The sequence below is a fragment of the Geotrypetes seraphini genome, chromosome 11, assembly GCF_902459505.1.
Source record: "Geotrypetes seraphini chromosome 11, aGeoSer1.1, whole genome shotgun sequence".
NCBI lineage: Eukaryota > Metazoa > Chordata > Amphibia > Gymnophiona > Dermophiidae > Geotrypetes > Geotrypetes seraphini.
The window spans coordinates 61,660,396-61,684,770 of record NC_047094.1 but is presented as its reverse complement, the minus strand read 5'-3'; the positions used below and the strand labels follow the sequence as shown (position 1 = coordinate 61,684,770).

General features: G+C 46.7%; 1 protein-coding gene across 4 annotated transcripts in view; it reads right to left on the bottom strand.

Annotated features, from left to right (window-relative positions):
- CDKL4 (cyclin dependent kinase like 4) overlaps positions 1-24,375 on the bottom strand; it is a 175,270-nt gene that overhangs the window by 67,606 nt on the left and 83,289 nt on the right. For 2 of the 4 annotated variants that reach the window (XM_033915109.1, XM_033915106.1), the window contains exons 4-6: positions 22,135-22,207; positions 15,417-15,507; positions 15,267-15,311 (exon numbers count right to left, since the gene is read on the bottom strand). In XM_033915109.1, coding sequence (XP_033771000.1) covers positions 15,267-15,311; positions 15,417-15,507; positions 22,135-22,207 — 209 coding nt within the window. The remainder of the gene's footprint in view (positions 1-15,266; positions 15,312-15,416; positions 15,508-22,134; positions 22,208-24,375) is intronic. The other 2 variants (XM_033915107.1, XM_033915108.1) reach the window with 2 other exon arrangements.

The following is a 24,375-nucleotide window of genomic DNA, read 5'->3' as shown; positions in this document are numbered from 1 at the left end:
CAAGGTTCGCCTTTATCTCTCACCCTGTTTAATATTTACCTTGTATCCTTGGGGAACATTTTACAAAGTTTAAAGCTTAGGTTTTATATTTATGCTGATGACATCACTATAGTTATCCTATTAACTTATTTGACAGTCGAGACTACAAATTTTATAGCAACCATTCTGAACCAGATTGAACTCTGGATGATTGATTTCAAATTGAAATTAAACCCTGAAAAAGCTAAATTTTTTCTTTCAAGTCCCAATGACAAGATTAAAGAAACAAGGATACATCTGAATGGTTTTGACTATCCTATAGAACAGACTATAAAAATACTGGGAGTTACCATAGACAGACACCTTACCTTGGAATATCACATAGATCTGTTACTCAGGAAATGTTTCTCAGTTCTTTGGAAACTCCGAATCATTAAGAAATATTTTGACAAAGTTTCATTCCGTTTGTTAGTCCAATCATCTATATTAAGTATACTTGATTACTGTAATATAATCTATCTGGGCACTTACAAGAAAAATTTTTAAAAATTAAGAGTGGTACAAAATACTTCAGTCCGACTGATTTTCGGTCTGAAAAAATGGGAGCATATTACTCCTTATTACCAAAAACTGCACTGGCTGCAGATTGAGGCTAGAGTTTTATTTAAATTTGCATGTACAGTGGTGCCTCGCATAACGGACGCCTCGCACAGTGAACGCTGCGCATAACGAACTTTTTGTCTTGCTCCCTATAACGAACTTCGTTTCACACAACGAAGTCGCCCGAGGGGCCCGGGGGGGGGGGGGGGGGGCGGAACTACTCTCGCCGCTTCCTAATGTGAGCCGGGAACAGCAGCACCCTCCACCTTACCTTAGATGCCGAGTTTTCCGGCTTTCTTTTTCGGCCAGCCACACACTTTCAAAGAGCAGCACATGCGCGCATGCTCTGTTGTTCAATCTTCTCCTCTGACGCAACCGGAAACCGGAAGTTGCAGGAGAAGAGAACATTGATCAACTTCAGCAGCTGCGCGTGCACAGCTTTTTGAAAGCGTGCGGCTGGGTGAAAAAGAAAGCTGGCAAACTCTGCATATAAGGTGAGGTGGAGGGAGGGAAATGTAGGGCTGCAGAACGAATTATTTTGTTTTACATGTATTCTTATGGGAAAACAGGGCTGCAGAACGAATTATTTTATTTTACATGTATTCTTATGGGAAAACGCGTTTCACACAACGAACGTTTCACATAACAAACTTGCTCCTGGAACGGATTAAGTTCGTTGTGTGAGGCACCACTGTATTTGCTTTAAATTAATTTTCGGTATGTCTCCAGGTTACCTAGTTTCCCATTTCTCTTTAAACCACTCTAATAAGCCCTACCGTCAAATCGTGTCGTTTTAAGAAATTTCTCGAGAGGACCCTCTCTTTTCAGGCAGCCAAAATAAATGTCTGGTTTGGTAAAATCATGCCAGGAGTCCCATCTTATTACTCTTTTAGAAAATTATTAAAGACACAACCATTTGACAAATTTGTAACCAAAGCTCCTTAATCTCTTTTAAAATATAATTATGTACTGTTTACACTTTTTAAGAAATTGATGTATTTTTATGAATTCTATATTTCTTGAATGTTCAGCTTACTTGTTGTGAACCGTCTAGAACCATCTGTGATCAAACAGAGCAAAACAAACAGCATAAACAGAACAGTCAGGTAATCTGCTTGAACAAAGTGTATTAGAAATTTAAAAAACTCCACCCACCCAAAGCATAGATTGAAAAAAAAATAATAATAAAAATATATATATATATAGTGTTTAAGCCCGTTACATTAACGCAGGGGTGTCCACAACCTGCAGCCCGAGGGCTATATGCGGCCCCGTGAAGTATTTTGTGTGGCCCCAGTCAAGGGCAATGCAATGTTTTCCATTGCTGCCCCCGGGTGTTTACCGTCTTGCTGGCTCCCTCTTCTGTCTTGCTGTAGCGTTTGCGCGGCCACAGAAACATTTTTTTCGGTCAATGCGGCCCAGGGAAGCCAAAAGGTTGGACACCCCTACACTAACGGGTGCTAGAGTAGATGTCTGTCTGTCTGGTTTTTTTTTCTTTGTCTGTCTCTCCTTGGATGCTGTCTGTCTCCCTGGCCCCCTGTCTATTTGTCTTTCTTTCTGTCATTCTTTCTCTCTCTCCTTGGTCGCTGTCCGTCTGGTTTTGGGGGTTTTTTCCCTTTCTCTCTCTCCTTGGACGCTGGCTGTCTTCTCTGGCCCCCTGTCTGTCTGTCATTCTTTCTTTCTCTCTCTCTCCTTGGCTACTGTCTTGTCTGTATTTCTTTCTGTCTGTCATTCTTTCTTTCTCTCTCTCTCCTTGGACGCTGTCTGTCTGGGTATTTTTTTTCTTTTTCTCTCTCTCCTTGGATGCTGGCTGTCTGTATCTCTTTCTGTCCGTCTCTCTCCCTGGCCCCCTGTCTTTCTTTCTGTTTGTCTCTCTGGCCCCCTGCCTATATTTTTCTGGTGTGCCATCCCTGACTGTCTCTCAGTGGCCCCCTTCTGTCTTCCCCCCCAAAGCAAAGCTGTCTGCCCCCCAGCACACCCCTCCCCCCAAAGCAGCCCCCTTTCCCTCTCCCTGACTGTCTCTCTGTGGCCCCCTTCTGTCTTCCCCTCCCAGAGCAAAGCTATCTGCCCCCCAGCACACCCCTCCCCCCAAAGCAGCCCCCTTTTCCTCTCCTTGACTGTCTCTCCATGGCTCCCTTCTGTCTTCTTCCCCCCACCAGAGCAAAGCTGTCTGCCCCCCAGCACACCCCTCCCCCCAAAGCAGCCCCCTTTCACCTGCAGTACCGGCACGACACCCTCCAGCCGTTCCTAAACCGCCAAGCAAATTCCTCCAGCACCGACAGCCGTCCAAGCCGGTGCATGCGCCTCAAGCCGATGCGATTCGCCACCGTTGTAAGCTGCTGCGCGCGCCTCATCAAGCCGCTGAATACAGCCATGCAGAGACACAGCACGAATCAGGTAGTACAGCCTCCTGAGTTCCCCTTCCTATTGTTTTGATCCCTCTTCCCCTCTCTTTCTCTTCATACAAATTGTATTTCTGCCCTTCTCCATCTTGTATCGGTAAGTTTATGTTAGTCAGTGCGTTTGATTATTTGCAACATTGTTTGTAATTTGTTTTTAATGTATGTTTTTATTATACTCTGTTTTTATCCTATATATTAAAAGGCTAACTCGCGCATGCTCACTCCTATTTGCGTGCTTCCATGATCTGTAGTTCCGTGGCCGCATGAGTGCGCATGCGTGAGTCCCCAGTCTTCTTCCCAGCACCTACCTTGGCTGTCAGCAGCGGCGCCTCATCTCCTGTGGGGACCTCATGTGTGCTGTGTCCGTCCGTGGCCGCGGCTTGAGGCGTATGCGCAAGTTAGGTGCATCGGGCGACAGGAGCAGCGCTGGTGGCGGATGGTGGGAGGAGGGCTCATGGTCCTGCCGCCGCTGCCGCTCCTGTTCACAGCGGCCTGCACGTTGCCGACTCCCCCCCTTCCCGCAACAACCACTACTGCTCCTGTTCAAAGCGGCCTGCTGAGGTTCGCGGCTGGCTGTAACGAACCTCGCAGGCCGCTCTCCACATGGTAGCACGTTCCCTCTGACGCGATTACGTCAGAGGGAACAAGCTACTGAGGTGGATAGCGGCCTGCGAGGTTCGCTACAGCCGGCCGCGAACCTCAGCAGGCCGCTTTGAACAGGAGCGGCAGCGGTGGCAGGAACCATGGATGGAGGGAGGGGAAGAGGAAAAAGAAGGGCCATGGAGCAGGCAGGAAAGGGGGCTGTTTTGGTGGGAGGGTTGTGCTGAGTGCAGACAGCAATCATGGGGAGGGGGAAACAGAAAGGGGCCATGAAGCAGGTAGGCATTGCAGAACAGGGGGAGAGGGAAAGGGGGCTGCTTTGGGGGGAGAGGTGTGCTGGGGGCAGACAGCAATCAGGTTGGGGAGGAACAGAAGGGGGCCATGGAGCAGGTAGGCATTGCAGAAAGACGGACAGACAGGGGACCAGGGAGAGACACAGACACAAAGAATGACAAAAGACAGCATCCAAGGAGAGAGAGACAAATAAAAAAAAAACCAGACATACAGACATCTACTCTAGGGGGCTGCTTTTGTTGGAGAGGTGTGTTGGGGGGCAGACAGCTTTGCTCGGAGGGGGGGGGGGAGACAGAAGGGGGCCATGGAAAGACAGTCAGGGAGAGGGAAAGGGGGCTACTTTGGGGGAGAGGTGTGCTGGAGGGCAGACAGCTTTGCTCTGCGGGGGAAGACAGAAGGGGGCCATGGAGAGACAGGGAGAAGGAAAGGGAGCTGCTTTGGAGGGAGAGGTGTGCTGGGGGGCAGACAGCTTTATCTGAGGGGGGAAGACAGAAGGGGGCCATGGAGAGACAGGGAGAGGGGAAGGGGTCTTCTGGGGGCAGACAGCTTTGCTCTGGGGGGGAGGGGGAATGACACAAGGACACAGACACGAAGAATGACACACAAGAGGCCAGAGAGACAGACAGAAAGGAAGACAGACAGCCAGCGTCCAAGGAGAGACAGCCAGCATCCAAGGAGAGACAGCCAGTGTCCAAGGAGAGAGAAACAAATAAACATAGACAGACAGACAGCGGCCAAAGGGAGAGAGAGAGAAAGAAAGAAAGAAAGACAGACACACACATCTATTCTAGCACCCGTTAATGTAATGGGGTTAAAGACTAGTATTATATAAAACTGCTTTGAATTTTTAATAAGGCGGTATATCAAATTTTTAATAAACCTGAAACCTGCACGCTTAGAGGATTATTATAGAGATATATCCTATATAATAATATCTTTAGCGCGCATGCGCACTTCAATCTTTGTGGCTCCTTGCGTCCGTAGCCGGCAGAGAAATGCTGGAGAGTGCGGCGCATGCGCACGTTAGGAGTGTGTGCGGCGCGTGCGCACGTTCTCAGCTGACATTGGGGAGAGAAGGAGGCGGCGGCGACTGAGCTACAGAGCTAGGAGTCGGAAGGCCACAACCACTGCCGCTCCCTGTTAGGAGTGCTGAAATTTGAAGGGTCCTCAGGTCTTTACCCACTTAGTTAATGTCTTATTGTGCTGTGCAGCGAGGGCGCTCCCTCTGACTTCCAAGCAAGTGTTGTTCAAGGCATTTAGCTGTGACTTCTTGCCAGCCAGCTCCAGCATGAATTGCCAGGGAAGCCAGCATTCAGGATTGCCTGTTGTTACAGCTGAGGGACTGCCCACCTCTGAGTCATTTACTTCCCTGTGGAAGGGGAGCAGGGCGCAGGTGGGGAACGGGAGGGAGGGAAAGAGACAGAAAGACAGACAGACACACAAACAGCAGCCAAGGAGAGAGAGAAAAAGACAGAAAGGCAGACAGACACACAGACAGCGGCCAAGTAGAGACAGAAAGACAGCGACCAAGGAGACAGACAGACAGCGGCCAAGGAGAAAGAGACAGTAAGAGATAGAAAGACACACAGACAGCAGCCAAGGAGAGAAAGAGACAGAAAGACAGACAGCGGCCAAGGAGAGAGAGAGAGAAAGAGACAGAGAAGACAGACACACAGAAAGCGACAGAGAGAGACAGAAAGACAAACAGCGGCCAAGGAGAGAGACAGACAGAAAGATACACAGACACAAATAGGGAAGGAAGCCGTTACTGTACCGTTAACTACAAGAGAGGCTGAAGGAGAAGAATACAAGGCGCGTAAAGCTTGTAAGTACCATCCTGTAAGACCTATGAATTCCAATACCTGAAAGAGATATTGCCAGCTGACCTGGTCAAACGCTTTCTCTGCGCCAAGCCTACCAACAGCAGAGGGATGTCCCGCGAGGTACAATACGACATAGACATAAGGACCTTCTGCACATTTAGCACTGATTGACGCCCTCGTACGAAGCCAACCTGCTCAGGACAAATCAACTGAGGTAAAAGGGCTGCCAGTCTGTCTGCCAAAACTTTGGCCAAAATTTTAATACCGACGTTTAACAAAGAAATAGGGCTATAAGAATCAGGATGGCAGTCAGGTTTACCAGGCTTCAATAGTAATGTTATCAGGGCTGTATTATCTCTGTCAGGGATATGACCCTGGCAGATACTAAGCACTAAGTGAGAGAGAAATTTAAAGAACTCCGGGGTATACCCATCCAGTCCCGGCATGGTTCCCCTTTTAAGACCCTTAATAGCCCTTTGGATTTCCAAACATGTGAGAGGAGCATTCAACCCAGCCAACTGGGTATCCTTTAAGGCAGGGAAGTCCAGCGTCCTTTAAATAATCTTGTATCGGGAGGCAGGAATTCATAAGAACATAAGAATAGCCTTACTGGGTCAGACCAATGGTCCATCAAGCACAAGTTTCACTTTTCTTTTTCCTTTCCATACAAATTATGGCTCACATACAAGTCGTTTTTCAGTCACATTCTCTCTGGCCTCGGCATTTTACTCTTTTTGGTAGATTTTTTTAAGTTTGTATTCCCAGCACTGGAGTGACACCTAGTGGGTAGGTCCAATACTGTTTACCATTTGTGTATTCTTTTACTTTTTATGTTTTTATCAAGCAATTACATATGTTTCTATTCTGTTATTCGTATAATTCTAGATGTTTTATTTGAAGGCTTTTGAACAATTTTATAGCTGGAAAGCGATGACCACAAATGCTCGCAGTCCTTAAGCAACAAAGTTCATGATCTGCAAGCCCTGATATTAGAGGCAGATCTGGATCTTGTCGCTATCACAGAGACATGGTTCAGTGAATCCCATGGATGGGATGCAAACATACCAGGATATAATCTTTTTAGGAAGGACAGAGATGGTCAAAAAGGTGGAGGAGTAGCTCTCTATGTAAAGATCGATATCCGAGTGACCAAAATGCAAGGGACCTGGGGAGAGGAAGAAGCGATATGGATCGCTCTGAAAAGAGAAGATGGAACTTCTATCTACGTGGGTGTAATCTACAGACCTCAGACTCAATCGCAGCACATTGATAAGGATCTGATTGTGGATATCCAAAAGTTTGGAAGGAAAGAGGAGGTGCTGCTATTGGGAGATTTCAACCTGCCGGATGTGGACTGGAATGTTTCATCTGTGGAGTCAGAAAAAAGTAGGGAGAATGTGCATGCCTTTCAAGAGGCTCTGCTCAGACAAATGGTGACGGAACCCACGAGGGAAAAAGCGATATTGGATCTGGTCCTCACAAATGGAGAGAGTATCTCTAATGTTTGAATGGGTGCTCACCTGAGAAGTAGCGATCATCAAACGGTTTGGCTTGATATAACGGCTAAAGTGGAGAGCGCCGAACGATACTTAAATTCCTAGATTTCAAACGTATGGACTTTAATAAAATGGGAGAGAACCTGAAGAAAGAGCTGTTAGGATGGGAGGACATAAGAGAAGTGGAAAGACAGTGGTCTAAGCGGAAAGGAGTGATAAAAATGGCTACGGACCTTTATGTGAAAAAAATCAATAAAAACAAGAGAAAAAGGAAACCGATATGGTTCTCCAAACTAGTGGCAGAGAAAATAAAGGCAAAAGAGTTGGCATTCCTAAAATATTAAAAAAACCAAGAAGAGGAGTGCAGAAAGACTACTGGGTGAAACTGAAAGAAGCCAAGAGAGAGAAATGTCTGGCGAAAGCGAAGACGGAAGAACAAATGGTTATAAATGTAAAAAAGGGAGACAAAATTTTTTTCAGATATATTAGTGAAAGGAGGGAGGAAGATGAAAAATGGAATTGCTATACTAAAAGATGCTGTGAAGCACAGTTACTTACCGTAACAGGTGTTATCCAGGGACAGCAGGCAGATATTCTCTACATGTGGGCGACATCATCTACGGAGCCCTGAGCGGACAGTCTCGCAAGCAAACTTGCTTGAAGATCTTCAAGCTTGCGAGTGTACCACGCATGCGCGTGTGCCTTCCTGTCCGAGTCAGGGCGCGCGTCTCCTCAGCGTGGCCTCAGTTCAGATAGCTAGCAAAGAAGCCAACCAGGGGAGGTGGGTGAGTTGCGAGAATATCTGCCTGCTGTCCCTGGATAACACCAGTTACAGTAAGTAACTGTGCTTTATCTCAGGACAAGCAGGCAGCATATTCTCTACACTAGTCTTTAAGCCCGTTACATTAATGGGTGTTAGAATAGATGTGTGTGTCTTTATTTCTTTCTTTCTTTTTCTCTCTCTCCTCTTGACCGCTTTCTGTCTCTCTCTTTCCTCGGCTGTCAACCATCACCCCTTGCCTGTTCCACCTGTCCAGCAGTAGGCCTTCTCCCTTCCTTTTACCTCCCCCTGTCAAGCAGCACTCCTTACCTGCTCCCCCTGTCCCTCTTCCCTGCTCCCCCTGTCCAGCTTCTTCCCTGCTCCACAGTCATTATTCCCTGCTCCCCCTGTCCAGCAGCACTTCTTACCTGCTCCCCCGTTCCTCTTCCCTGCTCCCCTGTTCCTCTTCCCTGCTCTGTCTGTCCAGCAGCACTCCTTCTTTTCTCCCCCTGCCCAGCAGCATTCCTTACCTGTGTCTCTCTTTCTCCTTAGTGTTTTGTTATTTTTTAAAATCTGTCTCTTTAGCCCCCTGTCCTTCTGTGAGTGTCTGTGTGTCTCTGTCGTTTGTGCACTGTTGTTTGTTTTTTTAAATCGATGTTTAGCTCCTGATCCCCTCTGTTTCCATGGCAAGCATGTTCGCGGATGTGAGGGCCGTTTTGTGGTGCCAGATCTGGCGGCGCCGTGTAGGTCGGAAGACGGGCCTCAGCGTTTTTTAGGTCCGGGTGTGGCGTCGCCGTGTAGGGCGAAAGCGGGAGGAGGGGCCTCAGCACCGGCTGTGCGGCTCGCGCCGCCGGCCCCCAGTAGCTCAAGGCCGGCGGCGGACATGGCTTCCGTTGCATGGTGGAGGAGGAACATCGGTGACGTACAACCCGCGCATGCGCACTAAAAAAAACGCGACAGCTCAGGGAACACGATTTTTTTAGTGCGCATGCGCGTCTTACCATTTTATTATATTAGATGTGGGTGACCTCCAAGCTAACCAAAAAGGGACGGTGGGAGAGTTGTCAATTTAGGAGAACAGATTACGCACAACTGACTGGCCAAACTGGCCGTCCCGTCTGGAAAAGGTATCCAGACAGTAGTGAGAGGACCAAGTGGCAGCCTTGCATATTTCCTCAACAGGAGTTGATCTGAGGAAAGCTACAGACACCGCCATCGCTCTGACTTCGTGACCCGACCCTGCAGAGGGAGACCAGCCTGAGCGTAGCAGAAAGAGATTCAAGCAGTTGGATAAGGTTTGCTTAGACACGGGACGCCCCAACCGATTCGGATCAAAAGATATGAAGAGTTGAGGAGCAGTCCGATGAGCCTGAGTGCATTGCAAATAGAAAGCCAACGCACGCTTTCAGTCCAGAGTGTGAAGCGCCACTTCTCCAGGATGAGAATGAGGCTTAGGAAAAAATACTGGAAGAGATGGAAATCCGAAACCACTTTAGGCAAGAATTTAGGATGGGTACGCAGGATCACCTTATCATGATGAAAAACGGTGAAAGGTGGATCCGCAACCAATGCTTGCAGCTCACTGACCCTGCGAGCAGACGTGACAGCAATAAGAAACACTACTTTCCAAGTGAGATACTTCAAATGAGCCCGATCGACTGGCTCAAAGGGAGGCTTCATTAACTGAGCAAGGACAACATTGAGATCCCAAACCACCGGAGGAGGTTTGAGTGGAGGATGAACATTAAAAAGACCCTTCATAAATCAGGAAACCATGAGATGCACAGAGAGCGGTTTCCCATCAAGCGGCTGATGAAAAGCAGCAATGGCACTGAGGTGGACTCGAATAGATGTTAATTTGAGACCAGACCAAGACAAGTGCATCAGATAGTCCAGCACGGAAGCCAAAGAGGAAGAATGCGGCTCCATGCGCAGCGCAGCACACCAAGAGGAAAATCTGGTCCACTTTTGAGAATAACACTGCCTAGTGGAGCGTTTCCTGGAAGCCTCGAGAACATCCCGAACAGATTGAGAGAACTGGAACAAGGCAGTTAGGTGACGAGATACCAAGCTGTCAAGTGCAGAGACTGCAGGTTGGGATGAAGAAGAGAGCCTTGACTCTGAGAAAGCAGAGAAGGAAAAACCGGAAGACGCAGAGGCTCCCTGGCACTGAGTCGAAGGAACAGGGAGAACCAGAGTTGTCTAGGTCACTGAGGAGCTATCAGAATTATGGTGGCGTGAACAGACTTGAGCAGGACAAGTCTTCAGAATCAGAGGAAATGGAGGGAACGCATAGAGAAACAAATCCATCCAGTCCAGAAGGAAAGCATCCGCCTCGAGCCGGTGAGGAGAGCAAATGCTGGAGCAGAAACGAGGCAACTTGTGGTTGAGGGGGGATGCAAACACATCTACTTGCGAGGACCCCACCGAGTAAACACCTGACGCAAAGTCGACAAATTGAGGGACTATTCTTGAGATTGTAGAAGGCAACTCAGTTTGTCTGCCAAGCAATTTTGCTGGCCCTGAATGTAGACCGCTCTGAGAAAGATGTTGTAACGGATTGCCCAATCCCAAATCCTCAGAGCTTCCCGGCAAATAGACAGGGAACCCGTACCCCCCTGCTTGTTGACATAATACATGGCCACCTGTTGTCTGTCCGAAAGAGAACCACGTGGTCGCGAAGCAGATGAAGGAAAGCCTTGAGAGCGTTGAAAATGGCTCGAAGCTCCAACAGACTGATGTGAAAGCGTTGCTCCTCGCTGGACCAATGGCCCTGGGTCCGGAGGCCGTCAAGGTGAGTCCCCCAAGCATGGGCGGACGAGTCCGTCGTCAGGATCTTCTGCGAATGGGGCACGTGAAACAGAAAACCTCTGGAAAGATTAGAAGAGAGCATCCACCAGCGGAGAGATTGTTTCAATAAAGGAGTCACCGCAATCTGGCGGGAAACCGGATCACGATACTGTTGCCACTGCAAGGCCAGGGTCCACTGAGGAACGCGAAAGTGAAGTCTGGCAAAAACATTGGAGGCCATGTGCCCCAGGAGGACCACCATGCTCTTGGCCGAGATGGTGGAGAAAAGAGACACACTCCGGCAAAGGCGGACAAGAGCCTCCCGACGATGTCGAGGCAGACATGAGCGGAGACGAAGCATATCCAACACTGCTCCGATGAACTGGAAAGATTGGGACGGACACAACTGGGATTTGGGGGAGTTGATCTCGAAACCCGGACGTTGAAGGAATAGAATAGTCTGTTGGGTCGCTGAAATAACCTCCGGTCAAGACGACGCTTTGATGAGCCAGTCGTCGAGATAAGGGAATACTTGAAAACCCTGCATCCGTAGGGCTGCGGCCACCACCACAAGACACTTCGTGAACACCCTCGGGGAAGACACGAGTCCGAAGGGGAGAACACGATACTGCAGATGGAGATTCCCCAACCAAAATCTCAAGAACTGGCGAGAAACCAGATGAATTGGGATGTAAGCCTCTTTGAGATCCAGGGAGCATAACCAGTCTCCCTCGTCCATTAAGGCAGTGTTTTTCAACCGCTGTTCCGCGGCACACTAGTGTGCCGCGAGATGTTTGCTGGTGTGCCGTACGGTCAGGGCCGCCATCAGGGCAGTACCACCAGTCTAGGGAGAGGGGCGGTCCGCCCCACGTGGACAGGAGAGAGCTGGAAGGGGGACCCGCGGAGTTCAATACATCTCGAGCCGCGAGGCTCGTCTTCTGTTCCTGCCTGCCCTGCAGCTAACATATAGCCGATCGCAAGCGTTTCCCGATGTCAGCGCTGACGTCGAAGGGAGGGCTTAAGCAAAGCCTGCCCTCCGACGTCAGCGCTGACGTCGGAGAATACTTCCATTCGGCTATTTGTGTGCGGCAGGGCAGACAGGAAGCAGAAGACAAGCCTCGCGGCTTGAGCTTCGTTTTGCTGAGAAAGTTGCAAAGATGGGCTGGTAGGCAAACACGGAACACAAAAGGGGGGAGGGAGTGCGTTTTGGACACAAGGCATGAACTTGGGAGAGAGGAAGGGAGGGAAAGAGATGCTGAGGTGGGGGAGGGAATGGGTTTTTGGACACAGAAGAAATGGACTTGGGAGAGAGGAAGGGAGGGAAAGAGATGCTGAGGTGGGGGAGGGAATGCGTTTTTGGACACAGAAGAAATGGACTTGGGAGAGAGGAAGGGAGGGAAAGAGATGCTGAGGTGGGGGAGGGAATGCGTTTTTGGACACAGAAGAAATGGACTTGGGAGAGAGCAAGGGAGGGAAAGAGATGCTGAGGTGGGGGAGGGAATGAGTGTTTGGACACAGAAGGCATGGACTTTGGAGAGAGGAAGGGAGGGAAAGAGATGGTTGTGTACACAGGGAATAGAAGAAAGGAGAATTTTTGGTCATAGGGAGGGAGTGAGGTACAGATAGTGGCATACCAGGGTGGGGGGGGCGGTCTGCCCCACCCCGGGTTTACGTCCCAAGGGGGTGCACAGCTGGCCACCCTCCAGTGTTGTCCCTAGGCCGGCAAACTGCGGCTCTTTAGCCACTTGAGTGCCACCGCCGCCAACGGTGTTGTTGGCGGTGGCAGCATTATAAAATACTTTCTTTGTGTTTATTTGATTCCTATTCAAGAGAATTACTTTATATATAGTCAATATAGGCACAGAGTTAAATTTTTTAACATTTTCTAATGGTGGTGTGCCTCGTGATTTTTTTCATGAAACAAGTGTGCCTTTGCCCAAAAAAGGTTGAAAAACACTGCATTAGGGGGTACAATGTCAGAAGAGAGAGCATGTGAAACTTTTCCTTGATCAGACATTTGTTGAGAGCCCTCAGGTCCAGAATGGGATGCAAGTCCCCGGTCTTCTTGGGAACCAGAAAAAAACGAGAATAAAACCCTGAGTTCTGCTGGCACATAGAGACCTCCTCGACCGTCCGGAGGCGGAAGAGAGCCTGAGCCTCCCAAAGCAGAAGGGGAAGATGCGACCCGTTGGAAGGAAACTCCCATAGGGGCTAAACTGGAGGCACATGCTGGAAGTGAAGAGAGTACCCCTCCCAAATTATGGTGAGAACCCAGGAGTCGGATGTTTACAACTCCTACTGATGATAAAAATGACGAAGCTGACCCCCGATAGGCAGGGGGGAAGGCTGATGGACGAAGGGCACTGGTGTGCTTCGACTGGAATTGTCAAAAAGATGGCGCCGGTTTTGCCACCTCAGGCGTCTGAGGTTTAGAGGGACGCTGCTGCTGCTGAGGAGGCGGATGGGAGCGAGTCGGGGTGGACTTCTGCGGGTAGCGCTGTGGAGGAAGTTTGTACTGCTTAGCAGGAGGGGCTCGTGCCTTAGGCCGGACCAGGGATGCAAAGGACCGTTCGTGTTCCGAAAGACGTTTCATAGCCGCCTCGTTCGAGTCATCAAAGAGTTCGTTCCCCACACAAGGAAGATTCGCCAAGCGATCCTGCAAATTGGGGTCCATGTCCACAATGCGCAGCCAGGCCAAGCGACGCATCGCCACCGCAAAGGCCGTGACCTGAGATGAGAGCTCAAAGGCGTCGTACGCGGCCTGGAGCATATAGAGACGGATCTGGGATAGCATCTCTAGAAGTTGGCGGAACTCCGGCTGATGGCGAGCGGGCAAGTCAGGAAGAAAATACTGCAGGACTTCCAGGCAGTGCTTGAGATATGAGGCGAAATTAAAGTTATAATTAAGGACACGGTTCGCCATCATTGAGTTCTCATAGAGCTGGCGTCCGAATTTATCCATCGTCCGTCCTTCCATGCCCAGAGGGACGGCAGCGTAGACCTTGGAAGGGTTAGATTTTTTTCAACGAGGATTCCACGACCAGGGACTGATGGGAAAGCTGCGCCTTTGCACGGAACTGTGCGATATCGAGATCCAATCTTGGAAGGGATGGCAGGAATGGCATAAGGGGTCTCCAGATATAAAAGATATCATTGGAAGTATAATTTCAAATGGCATGAAAGTATAATAAAATAACAACAACAATATCAATAAAGTAAACCATATTAAAAATGGACATAATAAACATAGTAAACATGAAACGAGGAACAGTCAAATAAATATAATTGTAATAAATAATAACAAAATAAATATATAATAAATATAATCTGATCTACATGAAACATAGTAACATAGTAGATGACAGCAGATAAATACCCAAATGGTCCTTCCAGTCTGCCCAACCTGATTCAATTTAATTTTTCTTCTTAGCTATTTCTGGGCAAGATTGCTTGTCCCAGGGTTGACGTGTTCTGTCCCACTCCCTACTTGTTCTCTCTCGGGTAGACTAGTGAACCATAGAGAGGAGGACCCAGGCCCATAAGCCATTCTAACCACTACATTCATGGTGAAAAAAGTAAAGCCAACAAAATCCCCTCAAATCCTATTGTACTGCCATAGAGGTGGCACCTGCAGTCATAAGGGCTATTGGGGTGGTAGACAGGTGGGTATAGTAGGTTTTGGGGGTGATTTGGGGGGCTCACCTTGACCTGCAAGGGAGTTGTGGTGATATGTTTATGTGGCACCCTTTTTGTGAAGTTCACAGCAGTGCCCTGCAAGGTGCCTCACTACTCTATTGCCATGTCTGGGTGGCCAACCCATCACTTTACTGACCCCTCCCAATTCCAAAAGATCTTTTTCTAGGTGTTTTGGACTAGGACAATTTTTTGGTCAAGAATGTGGTATAAAGATAGAGGACTTGGCGGTCTGGACAATCAAACGGCTGGACATATAATTAGACAATTCTCAAAAAAATATATTTTGGACGTATTTTTAGAGAATGGACTTTGCACGCTGCTGACTTTAGATGACTAGCGCCCTAGGCCCAAAACGTACTTAGATGTTTTTTGTTTTTTTAATTATGCCGCTCTGCGATTTTAATTTTAACGTAGACATGATATTGTTGCAGTACATCACTGCAAGATCATATATTGACATGCTCTTTTGTAGTGATATTGCTCCAGTTCCTTGTAAGGAAGCACATTTTTGACATCACTAGAGCTTCATAAATAGAGGAGCTTTCCTGTAGGGGCATCAAAAGGTTCTGTTAGTACTATTTCAGTTCCACACTGGATTAACCAAAAGCACTGTGCTAAAAATTTTTTAAAAGGGAAGAATTGTACTTTGAAACTCGAGAGTGTGGCATAGTGGTTAGAGCTACAGCCTCAGCATCCTGAGGTTAGGGGTTCAAACCCCACACTGCTCCTTATCACCTTGGGCAAGTCACTTAATCTTCCACTGCCCCAGGTACATTAGATAGATTGAGAGCCCACCAGGACAGATAAGGAAAAATGTTTGAAGTACCTCTATGTAAACTCTTCTCCCCTTCACACGAGGCTGTACCACCTACTTTTGCAGTTAGTAGAAATAAACATAATTATCTAAGGTCAGAATATAATCCTACAGCCAAGATTTCATATCCCCCCTGCCCCAGCTTTCATATTCTGCACTTACTTAGGATTCGGGCAAAGCCAAAGTCACAGAGCTTGATCACACCTTGCTTAGTTATTAGGATGTTTTCTGGTTTCACATCCCTATGGATACACTATAAAAAGAGTCAATAAGAAATATTATCATCACACTAAAAATGGACAATCACCGCCACCATCTTGCACAGGAAACATTATCAAAGTATAATGGAGAATGTAATATCACATTGTCAAAGGAAATATTACTACCACTGTCAAAAAGAAATATTATTATAACATTAACAAAGGGAAGGTTATCATCATGCTCTCCAAAGAATGACAAAAGCAATGCTATTATCAAGTTTTTGAGGAAAAACATCATCCCATCATGTTATCCTCACTTTTAGCCACAACATGGCAGTTTTGTGCCTGAGAGTAATACAAGAGAGAACAATAAGACTGGCTAGGGAAAGTGAGAGAGGACACAAGGAAGGCAAGAGATCAGACAAGGAGATAATTACCTGTAGCAGGTGTTCCTTGAGAACAGCAGGCATATGTACTCATGTGGGTCACATCATCCATAGAACCTTAAACACTGCCAAGTGCACTGTCACTTTAAATCTTTAGGCAGTGCCCACACCTTATGCCTGTCGGTACCTTCCCAGCCCACACTGGCTTACAGGACCATCAGTTCAGTAACAAAGCTAAGAAGCTAACTATGAGAGGTGGGCAAGTTGTAAGAAAATATGCCTGCTGTTCTTGGAGAACCCCCGGTCCCTTTCCTGCAGAGGAACAAGTTCTACTGTGTTTAGCTGGAGAAGGGCTGAGAGTTCTTGGTAAATGAGGGTCTTCTTGCGGGGAGTTGAAAGGAGACTCCTTTTGATGGGTGGTTTGGAGGTTTTCTGATCAAGCATAAGGCATAGCCTGCCTCCAGTGGGAGATTGGAAGGAAGAAACAGAACAGAGTCAATCATATCTTTCAGCCCCTCCTCCTTCACCAGTAGAGTATAGCTCCCTCTTCAGTTTGTACCACAGCAATCGAGCTCCATTGTAACAGGAGAAAAGAGAAGGAGGGGCATGGGGAACTTTCCTGGAAATAACATGCATTTCTGTTCTGCTCTGCAACTCATGAAAAAGAACAATTATTAGTATGAACTTGCAACATAGGTGTATCAATGAACAAACCTGCTGTGTACAACCACCACCAACACATAAGGAAGGAACTCCAAAGCTCAATAACTGAGTACTTTATTAGTAAGTTAATCATACATGTTCATCCAACTGACAGAAGAACTCCAGTTCCGAATCATAGAGTTGTCCAAGGCAGAAATCAGGCAAAAAGCAGAATGCACAGGGTGGGCTGTACAGCTCCTATACATAATAACAGAAACAAGGATTATTCAGATAAGAACCTAATCTTTCATTCTGTTACATATACACAGAAGTCTGTATGTTAGGTGATGTACCATGGCAGCGTAAGATGTCTACGGAGGGACAAATGAGCCTGCCCGCAAGATTGAATACTCAAAAGTGGCATCCTCCCAAGCTGCCACATCCACTCTGTAGAACCTTGTAAAGGTATGACAGTGAACCAAGTAGCTGCTCTACAGATCTAAATGGGCAGAACTGACTGGGACTCACCAATGAAGATGCCGTACTTCTGGTCAAATGATGGATATAGGTGACAGTGTCACAGCCAATGTATGCCGATGAAATTGCCATGCAAATCCATCTGGTGACAGAAGCCTTGGAAGCCGGTCTGCTTCATCTGGATTGACTGCTTAGACAAAAAGATAGTTGGAAAGGCAAAAATCATTTGTCCTTTCCAAGTGGAGGAGAAAAATTCTTTGCACATCCAGCCTCTGCTATATTACATCTTGCTTGGTTGAAACCGTAGGATAAAAAGTGGGTAAACAAACCTCTTGGTTGACATGAAAGACAGACACAACCATCAGCAGGAAAAAAGATACTGTGCATAAGAGAGAACTTCTAGTGCCCCCCTGTCTGTTCACGTAAGCTACCTCGGTGGCGTTGTCAGAAAACACTCTGACTGCCTTTCCATCCAGGTACTGTTTCAATGCCTTCAGGACTAGGCGAATGGCTCGGAGTTCCAGTCAAGTTATAGACCACTTTCTCTGCAGACAAGACCATTGGCCCTGTACCGAATGACCACGGCAATGAGCTACCCAGCCGAACAGGCTGGCATCGATTATTAGGGTCACTCATGAGGAGATTCAAAGGAATATGCCTTTTGATAAGCCATCTCTTTGGAACCACCAATGCAAGCTGTTCCTCCCCTTTCCTTTCCAGGGAAGCTGCTACTGTAGGGACTGCCTCTGCAGGGACCACCTGGAGAGCAGAGCATCCTGGAGAGGGCAACAGCCAGGGTGGCAGCCATCAAACCCAGAACTTGAAGGTAATGCCAGGCTGTGGGATTCAAAATTTCTCAAATTGTTTCATTTTCTTCTGGGCCTCAGCAACACAACTCAGCCGCTCAACAATAGCTCATAGTGCCAAGCTTTATGTGTCAACTTGTCACTGGCCTACACTTTATATTTAGTCTTTCTTAATCATTAAATATATTTTTTCAAGTTATTTCAAACTTTTAAATTAATTTAGATAATTAACTTATCTTATAAAATGTTTCTCATAGTTCGACCCAGGAGGGTTAGATCCAACATGTTTCGCCTTAAGCTTTCTCAAGGATTTCTCTATTGCATGAATAGTGCATTAAGTGCAGGTAAATGTTTGAAATGAGCAGGGTTAAAAACTGGTGTCCAAAGCAATGCTAATGGTCACGAGGAATCGGCTGAGGAAGATTGCCGGACCATTGGCAACTCAGGCCCTGGGCCACCGAGAAAGGCAGAAGAAGTGCTTCCTCCCAGTGGAATGCCACCAATCTATCTTGCCCGAGAAAGAGAGTGGGTACTATAGCTCCCTCACGATGTACATACGCTACCGTTGCGACGGTGAAGAAAACTTGCACCACCAGTATTTCTGAAGGGGTTGGATATCAAGTAGCGCCAGTTGAATTTCTGAAGCTCCAGACGAAAGGTCCACCAATGTTGCAGACCAGAAGTCTACTACCCCTGAATGGAGCAGGCCCCACAATGAGCCCACAACCCAACAGACTGGCCTTCGTGCTAAAAGTTAACCACTCAGAAATCCGAAGAAGCCAAACCTAGCTGAGAACCACCCTGAGGCCACCAGCTCAAATTGCTGCTATCTGGCTCCGTCCAGGAGAGCGGCGGTTAAAGGTGGAAAAACTCAGCAGAAATCATCAAAAGAAGAAGGACTCCATCAAGGGCACATGGGTGCTTTGGCCCAGGGGATCACCCTCAAGAAAGCTGCCCAAGCCACAGAACCTGCAGATAAACCCAGGCTGAGAAAGCCAGACAATCCAAGATAATTCTAATCTGTTGATAAAGGTTCTGTCTACTCAACCTGAGAAGAAATGCATAACTCCATCTGGAGACAAAGAGAAGCCCTAGAAAATCCAGAGACTGGGAAGATGCCATGCATATATTCCCGAATTTGCCCATGTGGAGCTTGGGTGGGTCAGGGGTAGAGCTTGGGCGGGGGTACTCGGTTGATATTTGTTAGACTTGGGGGGGGGTATTTGGCTTGAAGAAGTTGAGAAACTCTTCTCTACCCACCCACAAACTGGGATTCAACATACAAAAAAGGGGGAAGGTGAAGCCGCAACCAGTATCCCGAGCACCCCAAATGAACCCTATTGAGATCTAACAGCCTGCGCTCCAGCTTCTGACCAAGGCAAAGTAGCGAGCATGTGCTGAGGGCCTGGAACCCTGAGCTTCACAAATCTTCAGAAGGCTGGCTGTACAGATCTCTGAAGAATACACCTGCCTGTTGAAGACTTAAATGTCTGCTCCTCTCCAAGCAGACAGAGGAGTCCTTTCAATCCAAGATCTCCGACACCACAAAAAAAATCTGTGAACAAGCTGAAAAAGTGAAAAAACTCACCACAAAATAAAAAAAATAACAGAGCAGACCAGAGAAATACTTTTACACTCACTTGCAAAAGGAAGAACTGTAGGGGGCAGCAAAGACCGTAGAGGAGGAGTTGAAAAGCTGTGACTGGCATCTTCTATAATATGCTCATGAGCACAGATGGACAGCCCTATGGTTCAGAGCTGGAAAAAGACAGCAATTGCTGCATTTTCAAAAATCACCCAGACTAGGACAACTTTTAACCACTTGCCCCCTTATTCTATAATCTTGAATGCACATTTTTGTGCTTAGTATGCAAACTTGCTTGATAGATTACAGAATAATTACATAATAATGCCAAGTATACACAAATTAATTGATAAATTAGGTGTTAATTGGCACTACAAATAATCAGCTATAATTGGAGTTAATTGGTGCTAACTGGCACTAATTTGGAGTTATGCAGGCAACTGTACTCGTATGTTTTAATCAAAATTCTTCAATGCAACATATTAAGGGATATATCATTTATTGTGTGGCCTTTAAGTGATCAGAAATCCTAACATCAGCTTACATTCTGCTCAGATCATTGCTTCATTACCACATAATCATATGATAGCAATCAACTTTCAATCAATTTGTGTGCTATTAGAAGGCAATCATCTTGAATAGCAGGCTACTAGAGAGTCAGTTTCCTCTTGCATCTTATGACTCAGTATTTTAACTATGCACAAGGTAAAGTGCCAGTCCAGTGTATCAGAAGTACTTCAGATGACAGCCACTGCTTAACGAAGAAAGTTTTGGCAGTCTAAAATTGTGATCCTCAGGGCTTAATTTTTAGGCAATAAAGTAAATGGAGATGGGGAAGAGAGGGGCTGAACAGGCTGGCCAGGTGCAGAAGCACAGAAGCATCAGACTGAATTATGGAGTACAATGACTATTCTCTGTTCTACTCCAGGCTCACCCCCATCCCCCTCCTTCTCCCTACAGAATGCCTAGGAAGTAGGGACTAGAATAGAACACCTTGCTGCTCTGGAGTCTGCAAAGAAGTGGCTGACCCAAAGCCCCCTCCCAGAAATTAAGCTCTGGTGCTCCTGAGACATAGTTGCCACAACAAATATATGTCTCTAACTGGTTTTTCCATAACAACTGGTGTTGCTAAATTTGCAAAACTGCTAAGCTCTAAAATACCTTCTCAAAGACTGCATTCCATTCATGCTTCAGGTTACCACTTACTTCCTCGTAACATACATTTGCCATGGCTCTTCTTATATGTTGTACTACCAGCTCCCTTTATGCATTACCACTGCATGACAAAACGTGATGACGTAACACGTCTTACATCAAAGTCTAACCCTGACGTGCAGTGAAAGTCTCCTTCCCCGGCTAAGCCTTTAAACTCGGAGCTAGCCGACAGCGTCTTTCTGGCGGATGGAACTTTTCAGAATTGATTTTTTAGAAGCAACATCCAGATCCAGCAGTGGTATGTACGGCATTTATGTATCTCCCTGCTAATTTCTTTTGCCAATAGTTGAAGTAAAATATCACAGTTATAGTGTGAGTAAAATGTGGTACTCACATGTAATTTGGCAATCCTTTTTTTGGTTATAGACGTGACTGAACATCACGACGTGACTGAACATCACGAAATCTGTAAACATTTAAGCAGCAATTTGACCGAACACCAAGAAGTGTAGAAATTTATTACAGTTCCAAGATTCCAGAACATCTGGCATCGGGTCTCCTGAAGCAGACAACGAAACGGGGCCACGAAGGGACCCCTTAAGCCGCATTTGAAAGATAAGTGAATACAGTGGTGGCAGTGTGTTTGCTAAATAAGAGAAGATACAATTTCCTACATGTGGAAGTATTCTAAGAACTTTAACCTCTTTCTTATATTAGAGTGACCTGGACTTATGAAGTTGCAATGACTGGAAGGTGAACTCTTTTTAGGAAGGTTTAGCAGCCTTCCCTCCAGAGTTCCATATCTCTGAGCTTTTTTATATAGTTACTTGGGTCACACTTTATAGACTAGTTTCTATTGAAGCCAGTTTTTTTGATGTTGTTGAAATTAAATTCAATGGCTGAGGAAAACGAAGAGACCCCAACGAGCGAAGCCCTTGAGGCAAAAACAGCGAGGAAATAAATGTTCCCGTTAAAAAAACATTACTTCTTAGCTCCGTGGAAAACTAAGAACTGAGGAGCAGTGAGCGGCGTCGGGCGGGAAGGCACTGGCACATGCACGGTGTGGACAGTTCGCAAACTTTCTCAAGTTCTTAAAGTGGCGATGCAGTTTTAAAGATGTCCATACCGGGGATAACATCACCCACATGTGAGAATATGCTGCCTGCTTGTTCTGGGATAAGTTGAGTGCCAAGATTTATACCAGGCTTCAGGAGATGTAAGTGCTGTGTCCAAAGTTAGGCACAAGATCCACGCTAAGACAGTATTCAGCAAAGGGCACTTGGTGCTGATACCCTTTGTTGAATACTGTCTTAGCATGGATCTTTCTGGTGCTTAACTTTGGGCACCATTTACTGAATTCCTCCTTAAAATATAACTGCACACTGATATCACCCACTAATGGACAGATTTACATGGGACTTAAGTAGAGCATGCAGGGAAAATCCCCCACTAGTTGCCGCATTAAATTGCGGCTACTGTGCAGTAAAGTCGCATGTTAAGCCACAGTAACTGCACATTTTACTGTGTCTTAGTAAAACAACCCCTCTGTGTCACATTGTTTTTACCTTTCCCAGTAACTGATGAACTAATTGCATTTCTAACTGCCCAAGCATTGGATGGATTACTCACTTGATGTTTGTGGCAGAAGTTGACTGCTTGAAGAATCTGCCATAGAATATTTTTAGTCATATGATCAGCAACACTGAAAAATAATGACAGAAAAAAGATCTGCTCATTAAAAGGCTAGATTCAACATATAAAGACAAAAGGACCTAAGGGCTAGATTCATGAACCTGCCTGATTGTGCCTGATCCAGGCAGGTCCAATGAATTCTCAAAACGCCAATATGCAGATGGGTGCGATCAGAGGAACACCCCCAGCTGCCTGCCCAGATCGCTCTATAGCGATCCCAGCGCCTGCGCAGACCATCTGTAGATGGTTTGCACATGCGCTGGACCTCTGGGCCCAGCAGAGATTTTTTTTTTTTTTTTAAATTGAGCCCGTGGTTTTAATCTGCTTAAGCCTGCAGGTTAAAACCACGGGCTTGCACTGCGGAGAAGGGTGGGAGAGTCAGGTAGGCGTTCGCGGCAGGCAGGCAATCCGCGGCAGCGGGAGAGTCGGAGCTGCAGGCAGGAGAGATTCGGGACAGCAGAGAGCAGGGCATGCAGAGAGCAGGGCTTCAGAGAGTTGGAAAGATGTTTTCGACTGGTCCCCAGCAGTCGCTTTTTGGGATGATCGGCCAGCCCAGTCGGTTTGGAAAATTTGGTTGGTGAATTGCGTGCCTGTCTACTTTGCATGCGTTTCTCCTCATTTGCATGCACGGATTTGAAGCAGATCGAAAGAGAGGTTAATGAATGGTGCCCGATGGAAATCTGGTCGCAAAGGGATTGCAAACCGATCGGTACAAGATTGGTTTGCTTTGTGAATCTAGCCCTAAATTGGCTGATGATAAGCAATCCAGTAATGGGGTAGTGAGACGGTGAACGATGAAACAGGGTGGGTAATGGCTGTGGTAAAGGGAGGGTGGGGAGAGGGATTGTATGCAATTGTTGAACGTGTTAATAAACAAAGTATTGAAGCATGAAAGCAACAGAGTGGAGTAGCCTAATAGTTGGTGCAGTGGCCTGAGAACCAGGGAAACTAGGTTCAATTCCCAATGCAACTCCGTGTGACTCTGGGTAAGTCACCTAACCTTCCACTGCCTCAGGTACAAAATAAGTACCTCTATATAATATGTAAATCACTGACTGTACCCACAGAAATGTGGTATAGCAAATCTAATTCCCTTTCCCTGAAGAGTTAGTGTCTGAATTCAAGAAAGTGTGGGTTAGGTACACGGGATCTGTTAGGGACAGGAGTTAATGGATGCTGAAGATGGGCAGACTGGATGTGCCTTTGGCCTTATATCTGCCATCAAGTTTCTATGATTCTTTATTTGGCATAGATGTTCAAGTGTGACATTAAAAGTTTTGAAAATTGTAACTAAATTGTAAGCTCTTTCAAGCAGGTACTGTCTCTTGCGTGTTTGTTGTACAGTGCTGTGTGCATCTGGTAGCACTTTATAAATAATAAATAGTAGTAGTGGTAGTAGTAAAATAAAGACATATTAAAAGCAGAGAAAGCACACACGTGTGATGCAATTATTTTATAAATACAACAAAGTTTTAAAAGAGATTATGTTCTTACTAGAGAATGACACGGGGAAAAAATCTGTCCCCGTCACTGCACCGTCCCCGGCCCACCATCCTCTGCACCACCCCGTCACTGCCGTTCCCTTCACCGCCCCGTCACCGCCATCCTTTTCACCGCCCCGTCACCGCCACTGCCATCCCATTCACCGCCCCGTCACCGTCCCCGTCTAGCACCCATCTTCTTCCCTCCGCTCCCCCATAGTCTGGCATCTGCCTTCTTCCCTTCCAGCGTCTTCTCCCCACTCTGCCTTCCACATTTCCTTTCAGGGTCTGTTCCTCTCTACCCTCTTTCAATGTCTGTTCTATTCCTTTCCACCATCACCCTTCCCTCCCTCCTTTACCATCTGTTCCTTTCTACCACCCTTCTTTCATATCTTCTATCAGTCCCCCCACCATCACTAGCAGTCTCTCTTCTCCCTTACCATGAGCAAATAGAACTTATGAAAATTGTATTGCTGAGGCATTATTTCTAGTACACCTTTTTTTCCAGATGGATAATGACATCAATTTTTTAATTCTTACTGTCTGCTCTGATTTCATTCACATTTTGGTTTGTGTTTTGTATCTGAGGATTCCATGAGGCATTTAACCTTTTCCTGTCTCTTCTGTGATTTCAAGTTGATTCCTTCAATAATGGAGTCTCAAGGCAGTAGCAGTTTTCTATTTTGGGCTCTTTTGA